This window comes from Stegostoma tigrinum, chromosome 12 (assembly GCF_030684315.1).
Source record: "Stegostoma tigrinum isolate sSteTig4 chromosome 12, sSteTig4.hap1, whole genome shotgun sequence".
NCBI lineage: Eukaryota > Metazoa > Chordata > Chondrichthyes > Orectolobiformes > Stegostomatidae > Stegostoma > Stegostoma tigrinum.
In genome coordinates this window covers 1,008,679-1,030,217 of record NC_081365.1, presented here as the reverse complement: position 1 = coordinate 1,030,217, position 21,539 = coordinate 1,008,679, and the positions used below count along the sequence as shown (strand labels likewise).

Below are 21,539 nucleotides of genomic sequence, written 5' to 3'. Positions count from 1 at the left end.
GTGGAGTGTGAGGGGGAGAGTGGGATTAGACTGTGTGGGGTATTAAAGGGAGCGGAGAGAGTGGGATTAGAGAGGGTGGGGTATTGTAGGGTGTGAGAGTGAGGAGGGAGAGTGGGATTAGACTGGCTGGGATATTAAAGGGAGCGGGGAGCGAGAAGGGAGAGTGGGATTAGACTGGGTGGGGATATTAAATGGAGCGGGGAGCGAGGAGGGAGAGTGGGATTAGACTGGGTGTGATATTAAAGGGAGCAGGGAGCGAGTGGGGAGAGTGGAATTAGACTGGCTGGGATATTAAAGGGAGCAGGGAGCGAGGGGGGAGAGTGAGATTAGACTGGGTGTGATATTAAAGGGAGCGGGAAGTGATGGGGGAGAGTGGGATTAGACTGGGTGCGATATTAAAGGGAGCAGAGAGTGAGGGGGGAGAGTGGGATTAGACTGGGTGCGATATTAAAGGGAGCAGAGAGTGAGGAGGGAGAGTGGGATTAGACTGGCTGGGATATTAAAAGGAGCGGGGAGAGTGGGATTAGAGAGGATGGGGTATTATAGGGTGTGAGAGTGAGGGGGGAGAGTGGGATTAGACTGGGTGGGGATATTGCAGGCAGTGAGCGGGGAGAGTGGGATTAGACTGAGTTGGATATTAAAGGGAGCGGGGAGTGAGGGGGGAGGGTGGGATTAGACTGGGTGGGATATTAAAGGGATCAGGGAGCGGGGAGAGTGGGATTAGACTGGGTTGGATATTAAAGGGATCAGGGAGCGGGGAGAGTGGGATTAGACTGGGTGGTGGGATTGGACTGGGTGGGATATTAAAGGGAGCAGGGAGTGCGGTGTTTCAGGGTTTCAGCAGTGGTAGTGATGTATGAGAAGCTGATGCTGGGATCAGGAGTTCAGTGAAGATGATGCTGTTTGATTTTCAGTATGTGCTCTCCGAGGAGACCATCGAAGCTCTCAAACAACCAACTTTCGACGTCTGGCAATGGGAGGCCAATGAGGTCAGTGCATCTCCAAATTGTCCAACTCCAAATTCCCATTCTTACCCATCCCTTTGTCTCCTCTCAGCTCTACTTCCATCCAATCTGCCCCTTCACTCTCTGTTCCCCCTCCATTGCCATCTCTCACTGTCTGTTTCCCCTTGATTGCTCCTTCTCATTTAGATTCAGCATGTAACAATTTTGTTGGATCGAAGTAAGAGCACACTCACAGCTCTTGCTGCATCCCTGGGTTTGGATTGGGGGCGAGGGTGGTTGAAGTGGGGCTGGAGGGCCAGGAAGAGGGGTCCAGAGGGCAAGATGGCATGGGGAGGGTGCCTAAGGGTGGGTTGAAAGTTTGTGAATATCTGGCAAACCCAGTTCTGATCTTGATGCTGTTTCTCGCCTGACCCTGGTCCCACTCCTGCCCCTGGTCCCACTCCTGCCCCTGACACTAACCCAGATCCTGCCCCAACACTAACCCAGATTCTATTCCTGATCCTATCCCTCATCCTGATAATATCCCTGATCCGAGATAACGGGAACTGCAGATGCTGGAGAATCCAAGATAACAAAGTGTGGAGCTGGATGAACACAGCAGGCCCAGCAGCATCTCAGAAGCACGAAAGCTGACGTTTCGGGCCTAGACCCTTCATCAGAGACGGGGATAGGGTGAGGGTTCTGGAATAAATAGGGAGAGAGGGGGAGGCGGACCGAAGATGGAGAGAAAAGAAGCTCGGTGGAGAGGAGAGTATAGGTGGGGAGGTAGGGAGGGGATAGGTCAGTCCAGGGAAGACGGACAGGTCAAGGAGGGTTCTGAAATAAATAGGAAGAGAGGGGGAGGCGGATTGAAGATGGATAGAGGAGAAGATAGGTGGAGAGGAGAGTATGGGTGGGGAGGGGCAGTTGTTTCATGACTGGGTGGAACAACTGCACCTCCCAGTCGCGAACCATTTCAACTCCCCCTCCCATTCCTCAGACGACATGTCCAACATGGGCCTCCTGCAGTGCCACAATGATGCCACCCGAAGGTTGCAGGAACAGTAACTCATATTCCGCTTGGGAACCCTGCAGCCCAATGGTTTCACTGTGGACTTTACAAGCTTCAAAATCTCCCCCTCCCCCACTGCATCCCAAAACCAGCCCAGCTCGTCCCTGCCTCCCTAACCTGTTCTTCCTCTCACCTATCCCCTCTTCCCACCTCAAGCTGCACCTCCATTTCCTACCTACTAACCTCATCCCGCCCCCTTGATCTCTCCATCCTCCCCAGACTGACCTATCCCCTCTCCACCTCTCCACCTACACTCTCTCCACCTATCTTCTCCTCTATCCATCTTCGGTCCGCCTCCCCCTCTCTCCCTATTTATTCCAGTTCCCTCTCCCCATCCCCCTTTCTGATGAAGGGTCTAGGCCCGAAACATCAGCTTTTGTGCTCCTAAGATGCTGCTTGGCCTGCTGTGTTCATCCAGCTCCATCCTTTGTTATCTCTCATATCCCTGATCCTGATCCAGGTCCTATTTCTGAACCTGTTCCCATTTCTGATCCTGATTTTGAACTTGATCCAGTTCCTGGTCCTGAACACAGGAACCCAGAGCAGGAGTCGGGCTCTTAACCCTTTGAGCTTGCTCTGCCATGCTGTAAGATAAATACTGATCTGATTGTTACCACATAGTCACTTTCCTGCCTATCCCTGATAACCTTTCAGCCCTTTACTTTGACAAGAATCTATCACTTCAGTGTTGGAAATATTCCGGGCTCTGCTTCCTTCCGCTTTTCAGGAAGAGAGTTCCAAAGATGCTGAATCCTCCGGGATAAGCCCATGTCCCTCATCACTGTCTGGAACAAAAAATGCTGGAAATCACATCAGGTCAGGTAGCATCATGGAGAGAGCGAGAGCAAGTTAACTGTTTGAATCTGGATGATTCTTCAGAGCTGTACCTGAAATGGGGGTGACCCCTTTTGTTTTCAAACAGTGATCACTTGTTGGAGATTTTCTCCACAGCCTCTCAGGCAGGCACCCTCAGAACTTCAGGATTTGATTAAATTTGGGCTGAGCCTGCCTGGCATTCCCTCACGAGGTGCAGCTTGAGGTGGGAAGAGGGGAGATTCTCTGCACTGCTTCTCACGCATGGCTTCCAGATTGTTCTTCATTTGTGTTTTTGGTTAGTTTTACCCTTTCTCTAAATTCTAGTCTAACTGTTGATTGATGCTAAATCCTTCTCCTGATCCTGATGCTGACCTTATTTCTGATCCTGTTCCTGACTGTGATCCTGACCCTGATCCCAGTCTATTTTACGTTTCACGCTGTCCAACACAGTGTCCGTGTGGGATTGAATTTTGGGAAAGGCATTGCTGTAGTCTGTGCTGTTTGTCAATCTGCTCTGTCAGGATAATCCACAGGTACTGATTGGTTATAGATTCATAGAATTTCACATTAAAGGAGACCATTCGACCCATTGTATCTATACTAGCCCCTGAATAGATATCCAGCTAGTCTCATTCTCCAGCCCTATCTCCATAGCCCTGTATCTTCTTCACTTTCAAATATATATCCAGTTCTCTTTTAAAACCTCCTCCAGAACACACCACCACTACTCTCCCAGGCAGCACATTCTAAATCCTAACAACACTGAATAAAGAAGTTTCTCCTCATCACACCCCTATATCTCTTGCTGACAATTTTGAAATAGTGATCCCTAGTTACTGATACGCGAGCTAATGGAAACAGAATATCCTGATTTATCATGTCAAAATTGTTCATAAGTTTGGACATTTCAACGAGGTCACTTCTTAATATTCTCTGCTCCAAGGAGAATGAATCCAATCCTCGAATCTTTCCTTTTATCTAAAATCGCTCATTCCTGATATCATTCTAATAGATCTCATTTGAACTCCCTCCACTGCTTTAGCATCCTCCCAGAACTGAAACAATATTCCCAATGTGGAAGCAAGGTCATTGGGGTCATTTAAGAGACTGCTGGACATGCATATGGTCACAGAAATTTGAGGGTGCATCCATGAGGATCAATGGTCGGCACAACATTGTGGGCTGAAGGGCCTGTTCTGTGCTGTACTGTTCTATGTTCTATGTTCTAATGTGGTCTGTCCAAGGATTTGTGCTGTGCTCCCCTCAAAGTTGTAGCATTGAGCCTGTATTGTCTCTCCATGTTTCTTCTAACAAAATGCATTTCCCTCACATTTCCCTGTATTGAATTTCATCTGCCAGGTGTCTGCCTAATTGGCCAATTTGTTAATGTCCCTCTGAAATCATACAGCACCATGTCACTATTCTCCCTAGTGCAGTATCATCTGCAAATTTAGAGATTTTGCTTTCAATGCTCATCTCCAAATTGTTGCTAAGAATCAGAAAAACAAAGGGTCATTGAACATAGAACATTACAGCACAGTACAGGCCCTTCGGCCCTCGATGTTGTGCCGACCTGTCACACTGATCTCAAGCCCATCTAACCTACACTATTCCATGTACGTCCATATGCTTATTCAATGACGACTTAAATGTACCTAAAGTTGGCGAATCTACTACCGTTGCAGGCAAAGCATTCCATTCCCTTACTACTCTCTGAGTAAAGAAATTACCTCTGACATCTGTCCTATATCTTTCACCCCTCAATTTAAAGCTATGCCCCTCGTGCTCGCCGTCACCATCCTAGGAAAAAGACTCTCCTTATCCACCCAATCTAACCCTCTGATTATTTTATATGTTTCAATTAAGTCACCTCTCAACTTTCTTCTGTCTAATGAAAACAGCCTCAAGTCCCTCAGCCTTTCCTTGTAAGACCTTCCCTCCATACCAGGCAACATCCTAGTAAATCTCCTCTACACCCTTTCCAAAGCTTCCACATCCTTCTTATAATGCGGTGACCAGAACTGAACACAATACTCCAAGTGCGGCCGCACCAGAGTTTTGTACAGCTTCACCATAACCTCTTGGTTCCGGAACTCGATCCCTCTATTAATGAAAGCTATGATGGTGACCAACCCAGACTGGCTTAAATTCAAACATTATATCATGTCAACAGTTTACTTCCTCTGTCCTCACTTTAAATGGGGCACTCCCCAAACCGACACCCTGAAATATTCTCCAAAACCCTCCTCTCCACCTAAAACCTTCTCTATGGTTACCTCTCCCTCCAAAGTACAGATCCCAAACATAGTGACCCCCCCTTTTTGCTGAAGATTCACTTCCAATGAGAAAGAGTAACATACACTCATTCAGAGTTACTTCAAAGTTAATTAACTTGCTGGAGTTTTTTGAAGTGGTAACAGAAAGGGTTGACAAGGGTAACACTGTTGATGTGGTTTACACAGAGGCTTTTGAAATAGTGCCACACGACAGACTTGTGAGGAAAGTTATAGGTCGTGGTGTAAATGGGGCATTGGCAACGTGCATACATCATTGGCTGAGATTGCAAACAGACAGTAATGGTCAATGGATATTTTTCCAGCTGGAGGAAGGTTTGTAGTGGAATTTCCTAGGCCTCCTCTGCATCAGGGAAACTAAGCGGAGGCTCGGGGACCGGTTTCCAGAACACCTCCGCTCGGTCCGCAACAAACAACTGCACCTCCCAGTCACGAACCGTTTTAACTCCCCCTCCCATTCCTCAGACGACATGTCCATCATGGGCCTCCTGCCGTGCCACAATGATGCCACCCGAAGGTTGCAGGAACAGCAACTCATATTCCGCTTGGGAACCCTGCAGCCCAATGGTATCAATGTGGATTTCACAAGCTTCAAAATCTCCCCTCCCCCTACTTCATCCCAAAACCAGCCCAGCTTGTCCCTGCCTCCCTAACCTGTTCTTCCTCTCACCTATCCCATTCTCCCACTTCAAGCTGCACCTCCATTTCCTACCTACCATCTCATCCCACCTCCTTGACTTGTCTGTCCTCCCTGGACTCTCCTCTCCACCTACCTTCTCCTCTATCCATCTTTGGTCCGCCTCCCCCTCTCTGCCCATTTCTTTCAGAACCCTCTCCCCATCCCCCTCTCTGATGAAGGGTCTAGGCCCGAAATGTCAGCTTTTGTGCTCCTGAGATGCTACTTGGCCTGATGTCTTAATCCAGCTTCACACTTTGTTATCTCGGATTCTCCAGCATCTGCAGTTCCCATTATCTCTTCCCTAGGAATCATTTGCTTTTCCTGGTTAATTAACAATGTGAGTCTTGGTGTGCAGGAATAATTTCAAAGTTTCAAATGACATTGAACTTGGAAAAATTGTGAACTGTGAGGAGGACAATGGAGGAGTAGGCAGATAGGGGCCAGATGATGTTCGATGCAGAGAAATGTGAGGTGGTGCACCTTGGTAGGAAGAACTTTGAAAGACAATGTAAAACAGGTGGTACAATTGTAAAGGGGCTGCAGGGGCAGAGGGACCCTGGGTGTATATGTGCACATATCATCGAAGGTAGCAGGACAGTGGGAGACAGCAGTAAATACAGTGTCCTCAGCTTTAATAAAGAGCTATAGAGTACAAGAGCAAGAAGGTGTTGTTGAGCTTGTACAAGACCCTTGTTAGACCTCAGCTGGAGGATTGTGTACAATTGCGGATGCAACATTACAGGAAAGATATGAATGCATTGGAGAGAGTGCAGAACTGATGGACAAGAATGTTCCAGGGATGGGAAACTTCAGCGATGAGGATAAATTGAACAACATGGACTGTTCTCCTTGGAGAGAAGGTTGAGAGGAGATCTGATTGAAGTTTGCAAAATTATAAGCAGACTGGACAGAGTAGGTAGGGAGCAGCTGTTCCTGTTTGTAAAAGGCACAACAACAAGACAGTGCAGGTTTAAAAAGTGACATGCATAAGAAGCAAGAGGGATGAGAAAAATATCTTTTTCACAGAGTGAGTAGTTAGGGAATAGAACATGCTGCTTGGAAATATGATGGAAGCAGATTCAATTGAGGCATTGAAGAGGGTATTGGATGATTATTTAAAATTGAATCAATATGCAGGAATTGAGGGGGGGGGGCACAGTGAAAGCAGGAATGTGACACTAAGTCATTACGCTCACTGGATAGCCAGTCTAGACGAGACAAGCTGAAATAGCCTCCTTCTGCAAAAAATTCTGAGATTCAATGATTGCACACACTCAGAGTAACAAATACTCAGGCAGAATAACATACACTCTCTCAGAGTAACACATGCTCACTCATTTCAGAATACACAGCAACCATCAGGAAGTAAGTTATGGGCCTACCTACAGAGAGAATTACTGCTACAAAGCTGATCATCTTACCAGATAACTGAGCACCAGTCAGAGCGACAACTCTGTACGGAGAGCTAGAACAGAGACACAGCTGCTTCAGATTGGGACATGACTGAGACACATTCACGTATCATAAGGAACTTTAGCAAGAAATTATGCAAAGTATTCAGCCTGGAGCTCTGAGACTCGTGGTGTTCGCAGGGATCTGTTCTGGGACCTCTGCTCTTTGTGACTTTTATAAATGTCTTGGATGAGAAAGTGGAAGGGTGGGTTAGCAGGTTTGCCGTTGACACGAAGGTTGGTGGAGTTGTGGACAGCGTGGAGGGCTGTTGTAGGTTGCAAAGAGATATTGACAGGATGCAGTTCGGGAAAGAAGTGGCAGATGGAATTCAACTCAGAAAAGTGTGAAGTGATTCATTTTGGAAGGTTGAATTTGAATTCAGAATACAGGGTTAATAGCAGGATTCTCGGCAGTGTGGAGGAACAGAGGGATCTTGGGGTCCACGTCCATAGATCCCTCAAAGTTGCGACCCAAGTTGATAGGAAATGTCAGAGGTAGGTTGTTCACCCAGAGAGCGGTGGGTGTGTGTGGAATGCGCTGCCGGCAGTGGTAGTGGGGTCAGATACTTTAGAGACTTTTAAGCAACTCTTGGATAGGCACATGGAGGGTAGTAAAATGTAGGGTAGGCAGGGTAGATTGATCTTAGTAGGATAATAGGTCAGCACCACATCGTGGGCCGAAGGGCCTGGACTGTGCTGTAATGTTCTATGTTTTACGTTTGCCCTGACCAGAGCAGAGTGATGCTGGTGTGTTCCAGATTACTCAGGGAGTCTGGCTATGGTCTTGTGATAGAGTGTGAGTTGTAGACCATTTGGTGTTCTAGCCGTCCCACAGCTGAGTGGGAGTTTCTCCTGTTCTTACACTCTGCCATTGGGCGGAATTACAAACAAACACCCAGCCTGTTAGACTGTTAAACTGAATAAAAACCTAAAGAAGTGCGGATGCTGTAAATCAGAAACTAAAACAGCAATTGCTGGAAAAGCTCAGCAGGTCTGACAATGTCTGTGGAGAGCTGGAGGGCAGACGGTGCCAGACCTGCTGAGCTTTTCCAGCAATTTCTGTTTTTGTGGCTGTTAGGCTGACCTTACTGAACTGAGGTTGAATGGTTCAAGGAAGTCAGAGTGAGATTATTCAGTGAGTGATGAGGAATTACAAAAGGCTCAGGAAAGAGGTGACACTTGCCTGGCTGTATTTGTTGGCATTGTTGGATCAATAGAGATGATCGCATTGTCGGAATCCAGCAGAGAAATCGCACAGCTCCTGAAATATAGAGACAAGTTAACTCAGCCACATTAGGGGCATTTAAACAGTCCTTGGATAAGCATATGGATAATGATGGGAGCTCTCTCTTTAGGTCTTTCCTGGCTACCTCGTAGCCCTCAGGTGCCCTAACTGAGCCTTCACATCTCATCCTAACATAAGCCTTCTTCTTCCTCTTGACCAGAGATCCCACCTTCTTCGAAAACCATGGCTCCCGCATTCTACAGCTTCCACCCTGCCTGACAGGTACATACTTATCTATCCCAACACTGATCCCTGGGGAACTCCTCTCCAGTCAAAGAAATGCCCAGCTATACCCACCCTCTGTTTCCTATCCTACAGCTGATGTCTAATCCATGCTACCAAGGACCCATCAATCCCACAAACATTTCTAATTCGCTAACCAGCCTGTCATGTGACACTGTATTGAACATCAGTCTGTCAAACTCCCAATCATTCTCCCAATGAGATTTCCTCAGCCTGTTGGAGATAGAAGGTTTTTCTCAACACCCCCTCAGAACCCCACAGGAACTTCATGAAAATATTACACACAGCCCTCCACTCCAACCCAAACCTCGTCATCAAACCCACAGATAGGGAGTGGAGGGGGTGGTGGGTGTGGGTGGGGGAGTGTGTTGGGGGTATAGAGAGGAGGGGAGGGGTGCAGTAGTGTTATGGCATATTGACCTCCGCATCATCGAGGCCAGGCACCAGCTCTCTGACACCTTCTCCTACCACCCCCTCGATCATGACCCCACCCTGACCACCAAAGCATCATCTCTCAAACCATCCATAACCTTATCAACTCAGGTGACTCCCCCACCCACAGCCTCCGACCTTAACGTTCCCCAACCCCACACCACTTGTTTCTACCTCGTTCCCAAAATCTATAAACCCGACTGTCCCGGTCGACACATTGTCTCTGCCTGTTCCTGCCCCACCGATCTTATCTCCACTTATCACAACTCCATTTTCTCCCCTTTGGTCCAGGAACTCCCCACCTATCTCCGTGACACCACCCACGCCCTCCTCCTCCTCCAAAACTTTGAATACCCTGGCCCCCAACACCTCATTATCACCGTGGACGTCCAGTCCCTATACGCCTGCATTCCGCATGCAGATGGCCTCAAGGCCCTTTGCTTCTTCCTGTCCCGCAGACCCAACCAGTCCCCCTCCACCGACACCCTCATCCACCTAGCCGAACGCGTCCTCACCCTCAACAACTTCTCTTTTGATTCCTCCCACTTCCTACAGACAAAGGGGGTGGCCATGGGTACCCGCATGGGCCCAAGCTATGCCTGCTTCTTTGTTGGTTACGTGGAACAGTCCTTCTTTCCAAACCCCACCTCTTCCTCCGTTACATTGATGACTGTATCGGCGCTGCCTTGCGCTCCCACGAGGAGCTCGAACTGTTCATCCACCTTACCAGCACTTTTCACCCCAAACTCAAATACACCTGGACCATCTCCGATATCACTCTCCCCTCTCTGCCTCCATCTCCGTATCTCATAACCGTCTCAGCACCAACGTCATCTATTTAAAACTCACCGACTCCCACAGCTACCCAGACTAATCCTCCTGTCACTCACTCTCCTGCAAGAATGACATCCCATATTCCTAATTCCGCTGCCTCCGCTGCATCTGCTCCCAAGATGGGGCGTTCCACTCCCGAACATCCCAGATCCCATATTTCAAGGACCATAACTTCACCCCTCCAGTGATCAAAAACACCCTCAACTGCATCTCTTGCGTTTCCCACATTTCTGCCCTCAAACACCCTCCCCACCCCCCAAACAAAAATAAAGAGAATTACCCCTGGTCCTCATACACCACCCCACCCCACCAACCTCTGCATCCAGCATATCATCCTCCGCCATTTCCACCACTTACAATCCGACCCCACAACCAAAGAGAGATTTCCCTGCCCACCCCTATCTGACTTCCGGAGGGACTGCTCTCTCTGTGAATCCCTCATCTGCTCCATACTCCCCACTCGCTCCACCACCAATAGCACCTTTCCCTACGACCACAGGAGGTGTCACACCCACCTGTACATTTACCCCCTCACCTCCATCCCAGGCCCTGAGCAACCCTTCCTCTGTTCCCCGCCTCCTTGACCTGACACAGCCTGTCCATCATCCCCCCCCCCCCCACCTATCTGCTCCTTCCACCTCACTGACCAATCCCCACCACTGCCTACCTGCACTCACCTATCACCATCCCACCTACCTTCCCTAGCCCCACCCCTCCTCTATTTCTGAGCTCCCTTTCCCCTTCCCCATTCCTGAAGAAGGGTCCCAACCCGAAACGTCAGCTTTCCTGCTCGGTACCTCAGCTCCACACTTATCTCTTTCATGTTTTCCTCCTTTTTAGTTCAGAATCTGTTTCTCAGTCAGGGTTCTCTTCGTTGTTATTCAGGAGGGGATTAGTTTGAAAAGGATGAACTAATACAAACCAGAAAAGGAGATTTCGGTCCATGATGTCAGTGTTGACAACATTTGTACAATTTCTGAAAAACAAAAGTGGTTTCCAGTCTCAACTAACATGAACAGAATCCAGACATCTAAAACATTCCACAGATATTCAATACAGGACACGCTGACCCTCACACTCTCACTCATTCTCACACCCACAGGCACAGACACACATACACTCTCTCACATTCAGACTCTCTCTCTCACACATGCATAACACGCACCTCATGGGTATGTACATATGCACACACTCTCTCACACAGACTCTCTCTCTCTTTCTCTTGCACACACACTCTCTCTCACTCTCTCACACACTCACTCACTCTGACACATTTACTCTCTCTCTCACACAGACACACTCTCACTTTCTGTCTCACACACTGTCTCTCTCATACACTCTCACTCTTCTCCCGCACACTCACTCTTCCCCCTCTCCTCCACTCTCACTCTTGCATCTCTCTCCCACTCTCACTCTTTCCCCCATCTCCCCCACACTCTTCCCCCTCGCCCCCACACTCTTTCCATTCCCCCACACTGTTTCCCGCCCTCCCACCATACACTTGCCCTCCAAATCCGCCACTTCGCCCCCCCCACACTTCGCCCCCCCCACACTTCGCCCCCCCACACTTCGCCCCCCCCCACACTTCGCCCCCCCCACACTTCGCCCCCCCCACACACTCCCCCCCCCCACACACTCCCCACCCCACACGCACTTCCCCCCACCACACACGCTTCCCCCCACCACACACACTTCCCCCCCCCCAACACTCTCCCCCCCCCCCCCAACACTCTCCCCCCCCCCCCCCCCCCCCCCAACACTCTCCCTCACTCTGTGTCTTTGCAACAGAATCTACACAATGACATTGTCTTTGCTCCGCAGATGCTCAGCTGTTTGGAACACATGTACCACAGCCTGGGGCTGGTCAAAGATTTCAACATCAACCCCATCGTTCTGATGAGGTGGCTGGTAAGAATGAGCTGAGGGTCATGGAACATAGAACATTACAGCACAGTACAGGCCCTTCGGCCCTCGATGTTGTGCCGACCTGTCATACCGATCTCAAGCCCACCTAACCTACACTATTCCATGTACGTCCATATGCTTGTCCAATGACGACTTAAATGTACCTAAAGTTGGCGAATCTACTACCATTGCAGGTAAAGCGTTCCATTCCCTTACTCCTCTCTGAGTAAAGAAACTACCTCTGACATCTGTCCTATATCTTTCACCCCACAATTTAAAGCTATGCCCCCTCGTGCTCGCCGTCACCATCCTAAGAAAAAGGCTCTCCCTATCCACCCTATCTAACCCTCTGATTATTTTATATGTTTCAATTAAGTCACCTCTCAACCTTCTTCTCTCTAACGAAAACAGCCTCAAGTCCCTCAGCCTTTCCTCGTAAGACCTTCCCTCCATACCAGGCAACATCTTAGTAAATCTCCTCTGCACCCTTTCCAAAGCTTCCACATCCTTCTTATAATGCGGTGACCAGAACTGTACACAATACACCAAGTGCGGCCGCACCAGAGTTTTGTACAGCTTCACCATAACCTCTTGGTTCCGGAACCCGATCCCTCTATTAATAAAAGCTAAAACACTGAATGCCTTCTTAACAGCCCTGTCAACCTGGGTGGCAACTTTCAAGGACCTGTGTACATGGACACTGAGATCTCTCTGCTCATCTACACTACCAAGAATCTTACCATTAGCCCTGTACTTTGCCTTCCGGTTACTCCTACCAAAGTGCATCACCTCACACTTGTCTGCATTAAACTCCATTTGCCACCTCTCAGCCCAGCTCTGCAGCTTATCTGTGTCTCTCTGTAACCTACAGCACCCTTCATTACGATCCACAACTCCACCAACCTTAGTGTCGTCTGCAAATTTACTAACCCATCCTTCTACGCCCTCATCCAGGTCATTTATAAAAATGACAAACAGCAGTGGACCCAACACCGACCCTTGCGGTACACCACTAGTAACTGGTCTCCAGGATGAACATTTCCCATCAACTACCACGCTCTGTCTTCTTTCAGCAAGCCAATTTCCGATCCAAACTGCTATATCTCCCACAATTCCATTCCTCCACATTTTGTACAATAGCCTATTGTGGGGAACCTTATCCAACGCCTTGCTGAAATCCATATACACCACATCAACCGGTTTACTCTCATCTACCTGTTTGGTCACCTTCTCAAAGAATTCAATAAGATTTGTGAGGCACGACCTTCCCTTCACAAAACCGTGCTGACTATCCCTAATCAATTTATTTTTTTCTAGATGATTATAAATCCTATTCCTTATAACCTTTTCCAACACTTTACCAACAACTGAGGTAAGGCTCACTGGTCTATAATTACCAGGGTTGTCTCTACTCCCCTTCTTGAACAGGGGAACCACATTTGCTATCCTCCAGTCGTCCGGCACTATTCCTGTAGACAATGACGAGTTAAAGATCAATGCCAAAGGCTCGGCAATCTCCTCCCTGGCTTCCCAGAGGATCCTAGGATAAATCCCACCCGGCCCAGGGGACTTATCTATCTTCACACTCTGTAGGATTTCTAATACCTCTTCCTTGTGAACCTCAATCCCACCTAGTCTAGTAGCCTGTATCTCAGTGCTGAGGGAGCGCCGCACTGTCGGAGGGTCAGTGCTGAGGGAGCGCCGCACTGTCGGAGGGTCAGTGGTGAGGGAGCGCCGCACTGTCGGAGGGTCAGTGCTGAGGGAGCGCCGCACTGTCGGGGGGGTCAGTGCTGAGGGAGCGCCGCACTGTCGGGGGGTCAGTGCTGAGGGAGCGCCGCACTGTCGGGGGGTCAGTGCTGAGGGAGCGCCGCACTGTCGGAGGGTCAGTGCTGAGGGAGCGCCGCACTGTTGGAGGGTCAGTGCTGAGGGAGAGCCGCACTGTCGGAGGGTCAGTGCTGAGGGAGAGCCGCACTGTCGGAGGGTCAGTGCTGAGGGAGCACCACACTGAATTAGTCTGGTGACATTCCTCAACACTGGAGCACCTCCCTGTAAATATACAAGCGGGTACATGGGGCAGTGTCGGGTACATGGGGCAGTGTTGGATACAGGAGCGGGTACATGGGGCAGCGTCGGGTATAGGAGCAGGTACATGGGGTAGTGTCCAGTATAGGAGCAGGTACATGGGGCAGTGTTGGGTACACGGGCTGAGATGTTTGTTTGACTGTCTCTGACTCGGACATTTTTTTTTCCCAAAGCTCTGTGTTCAGGAGAATTACCGGAACAATCCATTCCATAACTTCCGTCACTGTTTCTGTGTCACTCAGATGATGTACAGTGTCATCTCCATCTGCAACCTGCAGGTTTGGAAATTCACCCCCTATCCCAGGGTTGGGGGGTGGTGGAGGCATGTCCTGTAGGGTGGGGGTCTGCGAGGGCTGTGGTCCTGTGGGAGACCTGGAGATGGAGGAGGGTGATATCATGTGGATGGAGGGGGTTTGGAGGGGTCTTGGGGGGGCATAATCCCAGGTTTGGGTGTCTGGTTCCAGTATTGCAGGATATGGTCTTAGGGTGGGGGTCAAATCTCGGTTGGGAGATGTCCTGGGGTGGGTCAGTGGTGGTGGCCCAGGGGAGGGTCAGTCTCTGAGTGTCTCTGTCTCTGTTTCAGGAGAAATTCTCACAGCTTGACCTCCTGACCTTGATCAGTGCCGCTGTCTGTCATGACCTGGACCATCCAGGCTACAACAACAGGTAAGGCAGCCCGACTCCGACCCCTGTCCCCCTGACCCCCATTCCCCCATCCACAACCCTTGAACCTCCAATCTCCAACACATCCCATCTGATCATCCCCCATCCCCCAGTATCCCTTCCTGCAAACTCAGCAGGCAGTGGTGAGTGAGTGGACAGCGGTGAGTGAGTGGACAGTGGACAGCACTGGCTGAGTGGACAGCGGTCAGTGAGTGGGCAGTGCTGGGGGAGTGGACAGCAGTCAGTGAGTGGACAGTGCTGGGTTGGGGTGAGTGCGGATACTGGGCGCTGACGTTCAAGATGAGGATGCTGGATTAGGAGCTGGAGTAGACGCTGTCCTGGACTGTGACTGACGTCAGACTCACTCGAGGCCAGAACATAGAACATTACAGCACAGTACAGGCCCTTCGGCCCTCGATGTTGTGCCGACCTGTCATACCGATCTGAAGCCCATCTAACCTACACTATTCCATGTACGTCCATATGCTTATCCAATGACGATTTAAATGTACCTAAAGTTGGCAAATCTACTACCGTTGCAGGCAAAGCGTTCCATTCCCTTACAGAAGCTGGTGTTTTGGAGGGGGCAGGGGGTTGGGGAGGGTGTGGGGTGGGGGGGGGGGCATTGGTGGGGGTTAGTAACCACTGAAGTGGACCTGGGTCACTCTGGCAGGACAGGGGGTGGAAGGAGAGGGACAGAACCTTAAAAACCTGCACCCCAGTGTGTTGTCAGCTGAAGTTCGGTGAAAATCTGGAACAATTCCCCCCACTTTCACCATTCCCCCCCCTCCCCCATCTCACCATCCCCCCAAATCCAAAGATGTGCAGGCTAGGTGGATTGGCTGTACTAAATTGCCCATAGTGTTCAGGGGGTTGTGGGTTATGGGGGATGGGAATGGGTCTGGGTGGGGCGCTTCAAGAGGCGATGTGGACTTGTTGGGCCAAAGAGCCTGTTTCCACACCTTAGGGAATCTAATCTCATCTCACCATCCCCCTCCCTCCCCATCCCCCTCCCCATCTCACCATCCCCTCCCTCCCTCACCATCCCCCTCCGTCCCTCACCATCCCCCTCCCCATCTCACCATCCCCCTCCCTCCCTCACCATCCCCCTCCCTCCCTCACCATCCCCCTCCCCATCTCACCATCCCCCTCCCTCCCCATCCCCCTCCCCATCTCACCATCCCCTCCCTCCCTCACCATCCCCTCCCTCCCTCACCATCCCCCTCCCTCCCTCACCATCCCCCTCCCTCCCTCACCATCCCCCTCCCCATCTCACCATCCCACTCCCTCCCTCACCATCCCCTCCCTCCCTCACCATCCCCCTCCCCATCTCACCATCCCCCTCCCCATCTCACCATCCCCCTCCCTCCCTCACCATCCCCTCCCTCCCTCACCATCCCCCTCCCTCCCTCACCATCCCCCTCCCTCCCTCACCATCCCCCTCCCTCCCTCACCATCCCCTCCCTCCCTCACCATCCCCCTCCCCATCTCACCATCCCCCTCCCTCCCTCACCATCCCCTCCCTCCCTCCCCATCCCCCTCCCCATCTCACCATCCCCTCCCTCCCTCCCTCACCATCCCCCTCCCTCCCTCACCATCCCCCTCCCTCCCTCACCATCCCCCTCCCTCCCTCACCATCCCCCTCCCCCCCTCACCATCCCCCTCCCCATCTCACCATCCCCCTCCCTCCCTCACCATCCCCTCCCTCCCTCCCCATCCCCCTCCCCATCTCACCATCCCCCTCCCCATCTCACCATCCCCCTCCCTCCCTCACCATCCCCCTCCCTCCCTCACCATCCCCCTCCCTCCCTCACCATCCCCCTCCCTCCCTCACCATCCCCCTCCCTCCCTCACCATCCCCCTCCCTCCCTCACCATCCCTCAAATACACTGCTTCTCAGTTAAAAAAATCCACAAAATAAAACTGTGTGGAATCCGGGTAATTATGAATAAAACGAGAGATTGCAGCTCTTACAGCATGGAGGGGATAGGGTCAGTGGGTACAGAGTAAACATTCAAATGCAACAGTTACTCTGACAACATTTTCATATTCATCTCCCTGCCCAGGTTCTGATGGAGGGTCAGACCCAACTCAAAATATAACTCACTCAACACAGGGTGGAGCTGCAGGAACACAGTAGGCCAGGCAGCATCAGAGGAGCAGGAAGGCTGATGTTTTGGGTCAGGACCTTTCTTCAGGACTGAGGAAGGGGAAAGGAGCTGGGGAATAAAGAGGGGAGGGGCTGGGGAATGAAGGTGGGATGGTGATAGGTGTGTGCAGGTAGGCAGTGTTGGGGATTGGTCAGTGGGTAGGGTGGGGCAGAAGATGGGAGAGAAGATGGACAGGGGGGGATGAGAGGACATGGGATGAGGCCAGGAATAGTGAATTCCATTGGGCTGTAGGCTCCTGAGGCAGAATATGAGGAGTTGTTCCTCCAGTTTGCATGTGATATCATTGTGACACTGGAAGAGGCCGAGGATGGACCTGTCACCCAGAGAGGGGGGGGGGGGGGGGGTGTCAGTTGAAGTGGTTGGCAACAGGAAATGCAGTTGTTTATAGTGTGCAGAGCACAGATGCTCCACGAATCAGACCCTGAGTCTGCGCTTTAGAACATAGAACATAGAGCATAGAACAGTACAGCACAGAACAGGCCCTTCAGCCCACAATGTTGTGCCGACCATTGATCCTCATGTATACACCCTCAAATTTCAGTGACCATATGCATGTCCAGCAGTCTCTTAAATGACCCCAATGACCTTGCTTCCACAACTGCTGCTGGCAACGCATTCCATGCTCTCACAACTCTCTGTGTAAAGAACCCGCCTCTGACATACCCTCTATACTTTCCTCCAACCAGCTTCAAACTATGACCCCTCATGTTAGCCATTTCTGCCCTGGGAAATAGTCTCTGGCTATCAACTCTATCTATGCCTCTCATTATCTTGTATACCTCAATTAGGTCCCCTCTCCTCCTCCTTTTCTCCAATGAAAAGAGTCCGAGCTCAGTCAACCTCTCTTCATAAGATAAGCCCTCCAGTCCAGGCAGCATCCTGGTAAACCTCCTCTGAACCCTCTCCAAAGCATCCACATCTTTCCTATAATAGGGCGACCAGAACTAGACACAGTATTCCAAGTGCGGTCTAACCAAAGTTTATAGAGCTGCAACAAGATCTCACGACTCTGAAACTCAATCCCCCTGTTAATGAAAGCCAAAACACCATATGCTTTCGTAACAACCCTGTCCACTTGGGTGGCCATTTTAAGGGATCTATGTATCTGCACACCAAGATCCCTCTGTTCCTCCACACTGCCAAGAATCCTATCCTTAATCCTGTACTCAGCTTTCAAATTCGACCTTCCAAAATGCATCACCTCGCATTTATCCAGGTTGAACTCCATCTGCCACCTCTCAGCCCATCTCTGCATCCTGTCAATGTCCTGCTGCGGCCTACAACAACCCTCTATACTGTCAACGACACCGCCAACCTTCGTGTCATCTGCAAACTTGCTGACCCATCCTTCAATCCCCTCATCCAAATCATTAATAAAAATTACAAACAGTAGAGGCCCAAGGACAGAGCCCTGTGGAACCCCACTCACCACTGACTTCCAGGCAGAATATTTTCCTTCTACTACCACTCGCTGTCTTCTGTTGGCCAGCCAATTCTGTATCCAGACAGCTAAGTTCCCGTGTATCCCATTCCTCCTGACCTTCTGAATGAGCCTACCATGGGGAACCTTATCAAATGCCTTGCTGAAGTCCATATACACCACATCCACAGCTCAACCCTCATCAACTTTTCTAGCCACATCCTCAAAGAACTCGATAAGGTTTGTGAGGCATGACCTGCCCCTCTCAAAGCCGTGTTGACTGCATTTAATCAAGCCATGCTGTTCCAGATGGTCATAAATCCTATCCCTCAGAATCCTTTCTAACACCTTGCAGACGACAGACGTGAGACTTACTGGTCTGTAATTGCCGGGGATTTCCCTATTTCCTTTCTTGAAGAGAGGAATTACATTTGCCTCTCTCCAGTCCTCAGGTACGACTCCAGTGGAGAGTGAGGATGCAAAGATCTTCGCGAGTGGCGAAGCAATTGCATTTCTCGTTTCACAAAGCAGCCGAGGACAAATCTGGTCCGGGCCTGGTGACTTGTCAATCTTAATGTTTGACAAAATTTTCAGCACATCAACTTCCTCTATCTCTATCCATTCCAGCATGCACACCTGCTCTTCAAAGGTTTCATTCACTACAAAGTTCGTTTCTTTCGTAAAGACAGAAGCAAAAAACTCATTTAGGGCTTCCCCTACCTCCTCAGACTCCACACACAAGTTCCCTATGCTATTCCTAATCGGCCCTACTCTTTCTTTGACCATTCTCTTATTCCGCACAAGTGTAAAATGCCTTTGTGTTCTCCTTAATCCGTTCTGCCAAGCTTTTCTCGTGCCCCCTCCAGGCTCTCCTCAGACCATTTTTGAGCTCTTTCCTCGCCTGCCTGTAATCCTCTAGAGCTGAGCTTGACCCTAGCTTCCTCCACCTATGTAAGCTACCTTCTTCCTTTTGATGAGAAGCTCCACCACTCTCGTCATCCAAGGTTCCTTTATCTTACCCTTTGCCTGTCTCAGAGGGACATATTTACTCATCACTCGCAACAACTGTTCCTTAAACAGTCCCCACATGGCTATAGTGCCCTTACCATGGAACAATTGCTCCCAGTCCATGCTTCCTAACTCATGTCTAATCGCATCATAGTTTCCTCTTCCCCAATTAAATATCCCCCCATTTTGCCTAATCCTCTCCTTCTCCATAGCTATGTAGAATGTGAGGCAGTTATGGTCACTATTACCAAAATGCTCTCCCACCACAAGACCTGATACCTGCCCCGGCTCGTTTCCGAGCACCAAGTCTAGAATGGCCTCTCCCCTCATCGGCCTGTCAACGTACTGAGTTAGGAAACCCTCCTGAACACACCTTACAAAAGCAGCTCCATTCAAATCTTCTGCTCGAAGGAGGTTCCAATCAATATTAGGAAAGTTAAAGTCACCCATTACAACAACCCTACTACGTCCGCACTTTTCCAAAATCTGCCAACCTATGCTTTCTTCAATCTCCCTGCTGCTATTGGGGGGCCTGTAGTAAACCCCTAACGAGGTGACTACTCCCTTGCTGTTCCCAATTTCCACCCACACTCACTCAGTAGGCAGATCTTCCTCGACAATGGAAGCTTCTGTAGCTGTGATACCCTCTCTGATTAGTAGTGCTACACTCCCTCCTCTTTCTCCCCCCTCCCTATTCTTTTTAAATGTTCTAAACCCTGGAGCATCCAGCAACCATTCCTGCCCCTGAGAAACCCATGTCTCTGTTATGGCCACAACAACATAGCACCAGGTACTGATCCATGCTCTAAGTTCATCACTTTTATTCCTGATACTCCTTGCATTAAAGCAAACACACTTTAACCGATCCCTTGGTTCCTTCCCAGGAAAATCCTTCCCACTAGCTGGTCTACCTCTTGCTACTGCCTCACCTGCATCAACTCTCACCTCCGGTATACTGCTCAGGTTCCCACCCCCCTGCCATACTAGTTTAAACCCTCTCGAACTACTCGAGCAAACCTTCCACCCAGGACATTGGTCCCCTTCCAGTTCAGATGCAACCCGTCCTTCTTGTACAGGTCCCACCTTCCCCAGAAGGCATCCCAATTATCTACATAACTGAAGCCCTCCCTCCTACACCAGCTGCGTAGCCACGTGTTCAGCTGCGCCCGCTCCCTGTTCCTCGCCTCGCTATCTCGTGGCACCGGTAGTAAACGAGAGAACACTACTCTGTTTGTCCTGCTCTGCAGCTTCCATCCTAACTCCCTGAAATCACTTTTTATATCCTCAATCTTTTTTCTGGCTATATCATTAGTGCCAATATGTAACACGATTTCTGGCTGTTCGCCCTCCCCTTTTAGAACCTTATACACCCGATCAGAGACGTCCCGGACCCTGGCACCAGGGAGGCAACATACCTTCCGGGAATCCCGATCCTGACCACAAAATCTCCCGTCGATTTCCCTAACTATCGAGTCCCCTACCACGAGTACTTTTCTATTCTGCCCCCTTCCCTTCTTTGCCACAGTGTCAGGCTCAGTGCCAGAGAACTGACTACTATGGCTTTCCTCTGGTAGGTCATCCCCCCCAGCAGTATCCAAAACTGTATACTTATTGCTGAGGGGAATGCCCACAGGGAATCTCTGCACTGTCTGTCTGTCCCCTTTCCTCCCCCTAACTGTAACCCATCTATCCTTGTCCTGAGCCTTAGGAGTGACCAACTCCCGGTCACTCCTCTCAATTACCCCCTCTGCCTCCCGAATGATCCGTAGTTCATCCAGCTCCAGCTCCATTTCCCTAACACGGTTTTCAAGGAGCTCGAGTTGTCTCACTGATGTAGAGGACGCCACATCGGGAGCAATGGATACAGTAGACCAGGTTAGAGGATGCACATGAGCCTCTGTCCGATATGAAAAGTTAGATTTGTGCATTGGATGGGGTGAGGGGGTACGTGTAGGGGCAGGTGTAGTACTTCCTGTGGTTGCAGTGATACGTGCCAGGAGTGGTGGCATTGGTGGGAAGTCAGGAGCAGATGAGGGAGTCGCAGAGTGAGCAGTCCCCACGGAAGGCAGATAGGGGTGGGGAGGGAAATATCTATTTTTGGTATTGGGGGTCGGATTGTAGGTAGCAGAAATGGCAGAGAATGATACGCTGGATACGGAGGTTGTTGGGGTGGTATGTGAGGACCAGGGAGACTCTGTCTTCATTTTTGTTGAGGAGAGGAGGTTTGAGGGCAACAGTAC

General features: G+C 50.2%; 1 protein-coding gene across 2 annotated transcripts in view; it reads left to right on the top strand.

Moving 5' to 3' along the window:
- pde9aa (phosphodiesterase 9aa) overlaps positions 1 to 21,539 on the top strand; it is a 70,483-nt gene that overhangs the window by 31,107 nt on the left and 17,837 nt on the right. For both annotated transcript variants that reach the window (XM_059650014.1, XM_059650015.1), the window contains 4 exons: positions 915 to 989; positions 11,872 to 11,958; positions 14,211 to 14,315; positions 14,621 to 14,703. In XM_059650014.1, coding sequence (XP_059505997.1) covers positions 915 to 989; positions 11,872 to 11,958; positions 14,211 to 14,315; positions 14,621 to 14,703 — 350 coding nt within the window. The remainder of the gene's footprint in view (positions 1 to 914; positions 990 to 11,871; positions 11,959 to 14,210; positions 14,316 to 14,620; positions 14,704 to 21,539) is intronic.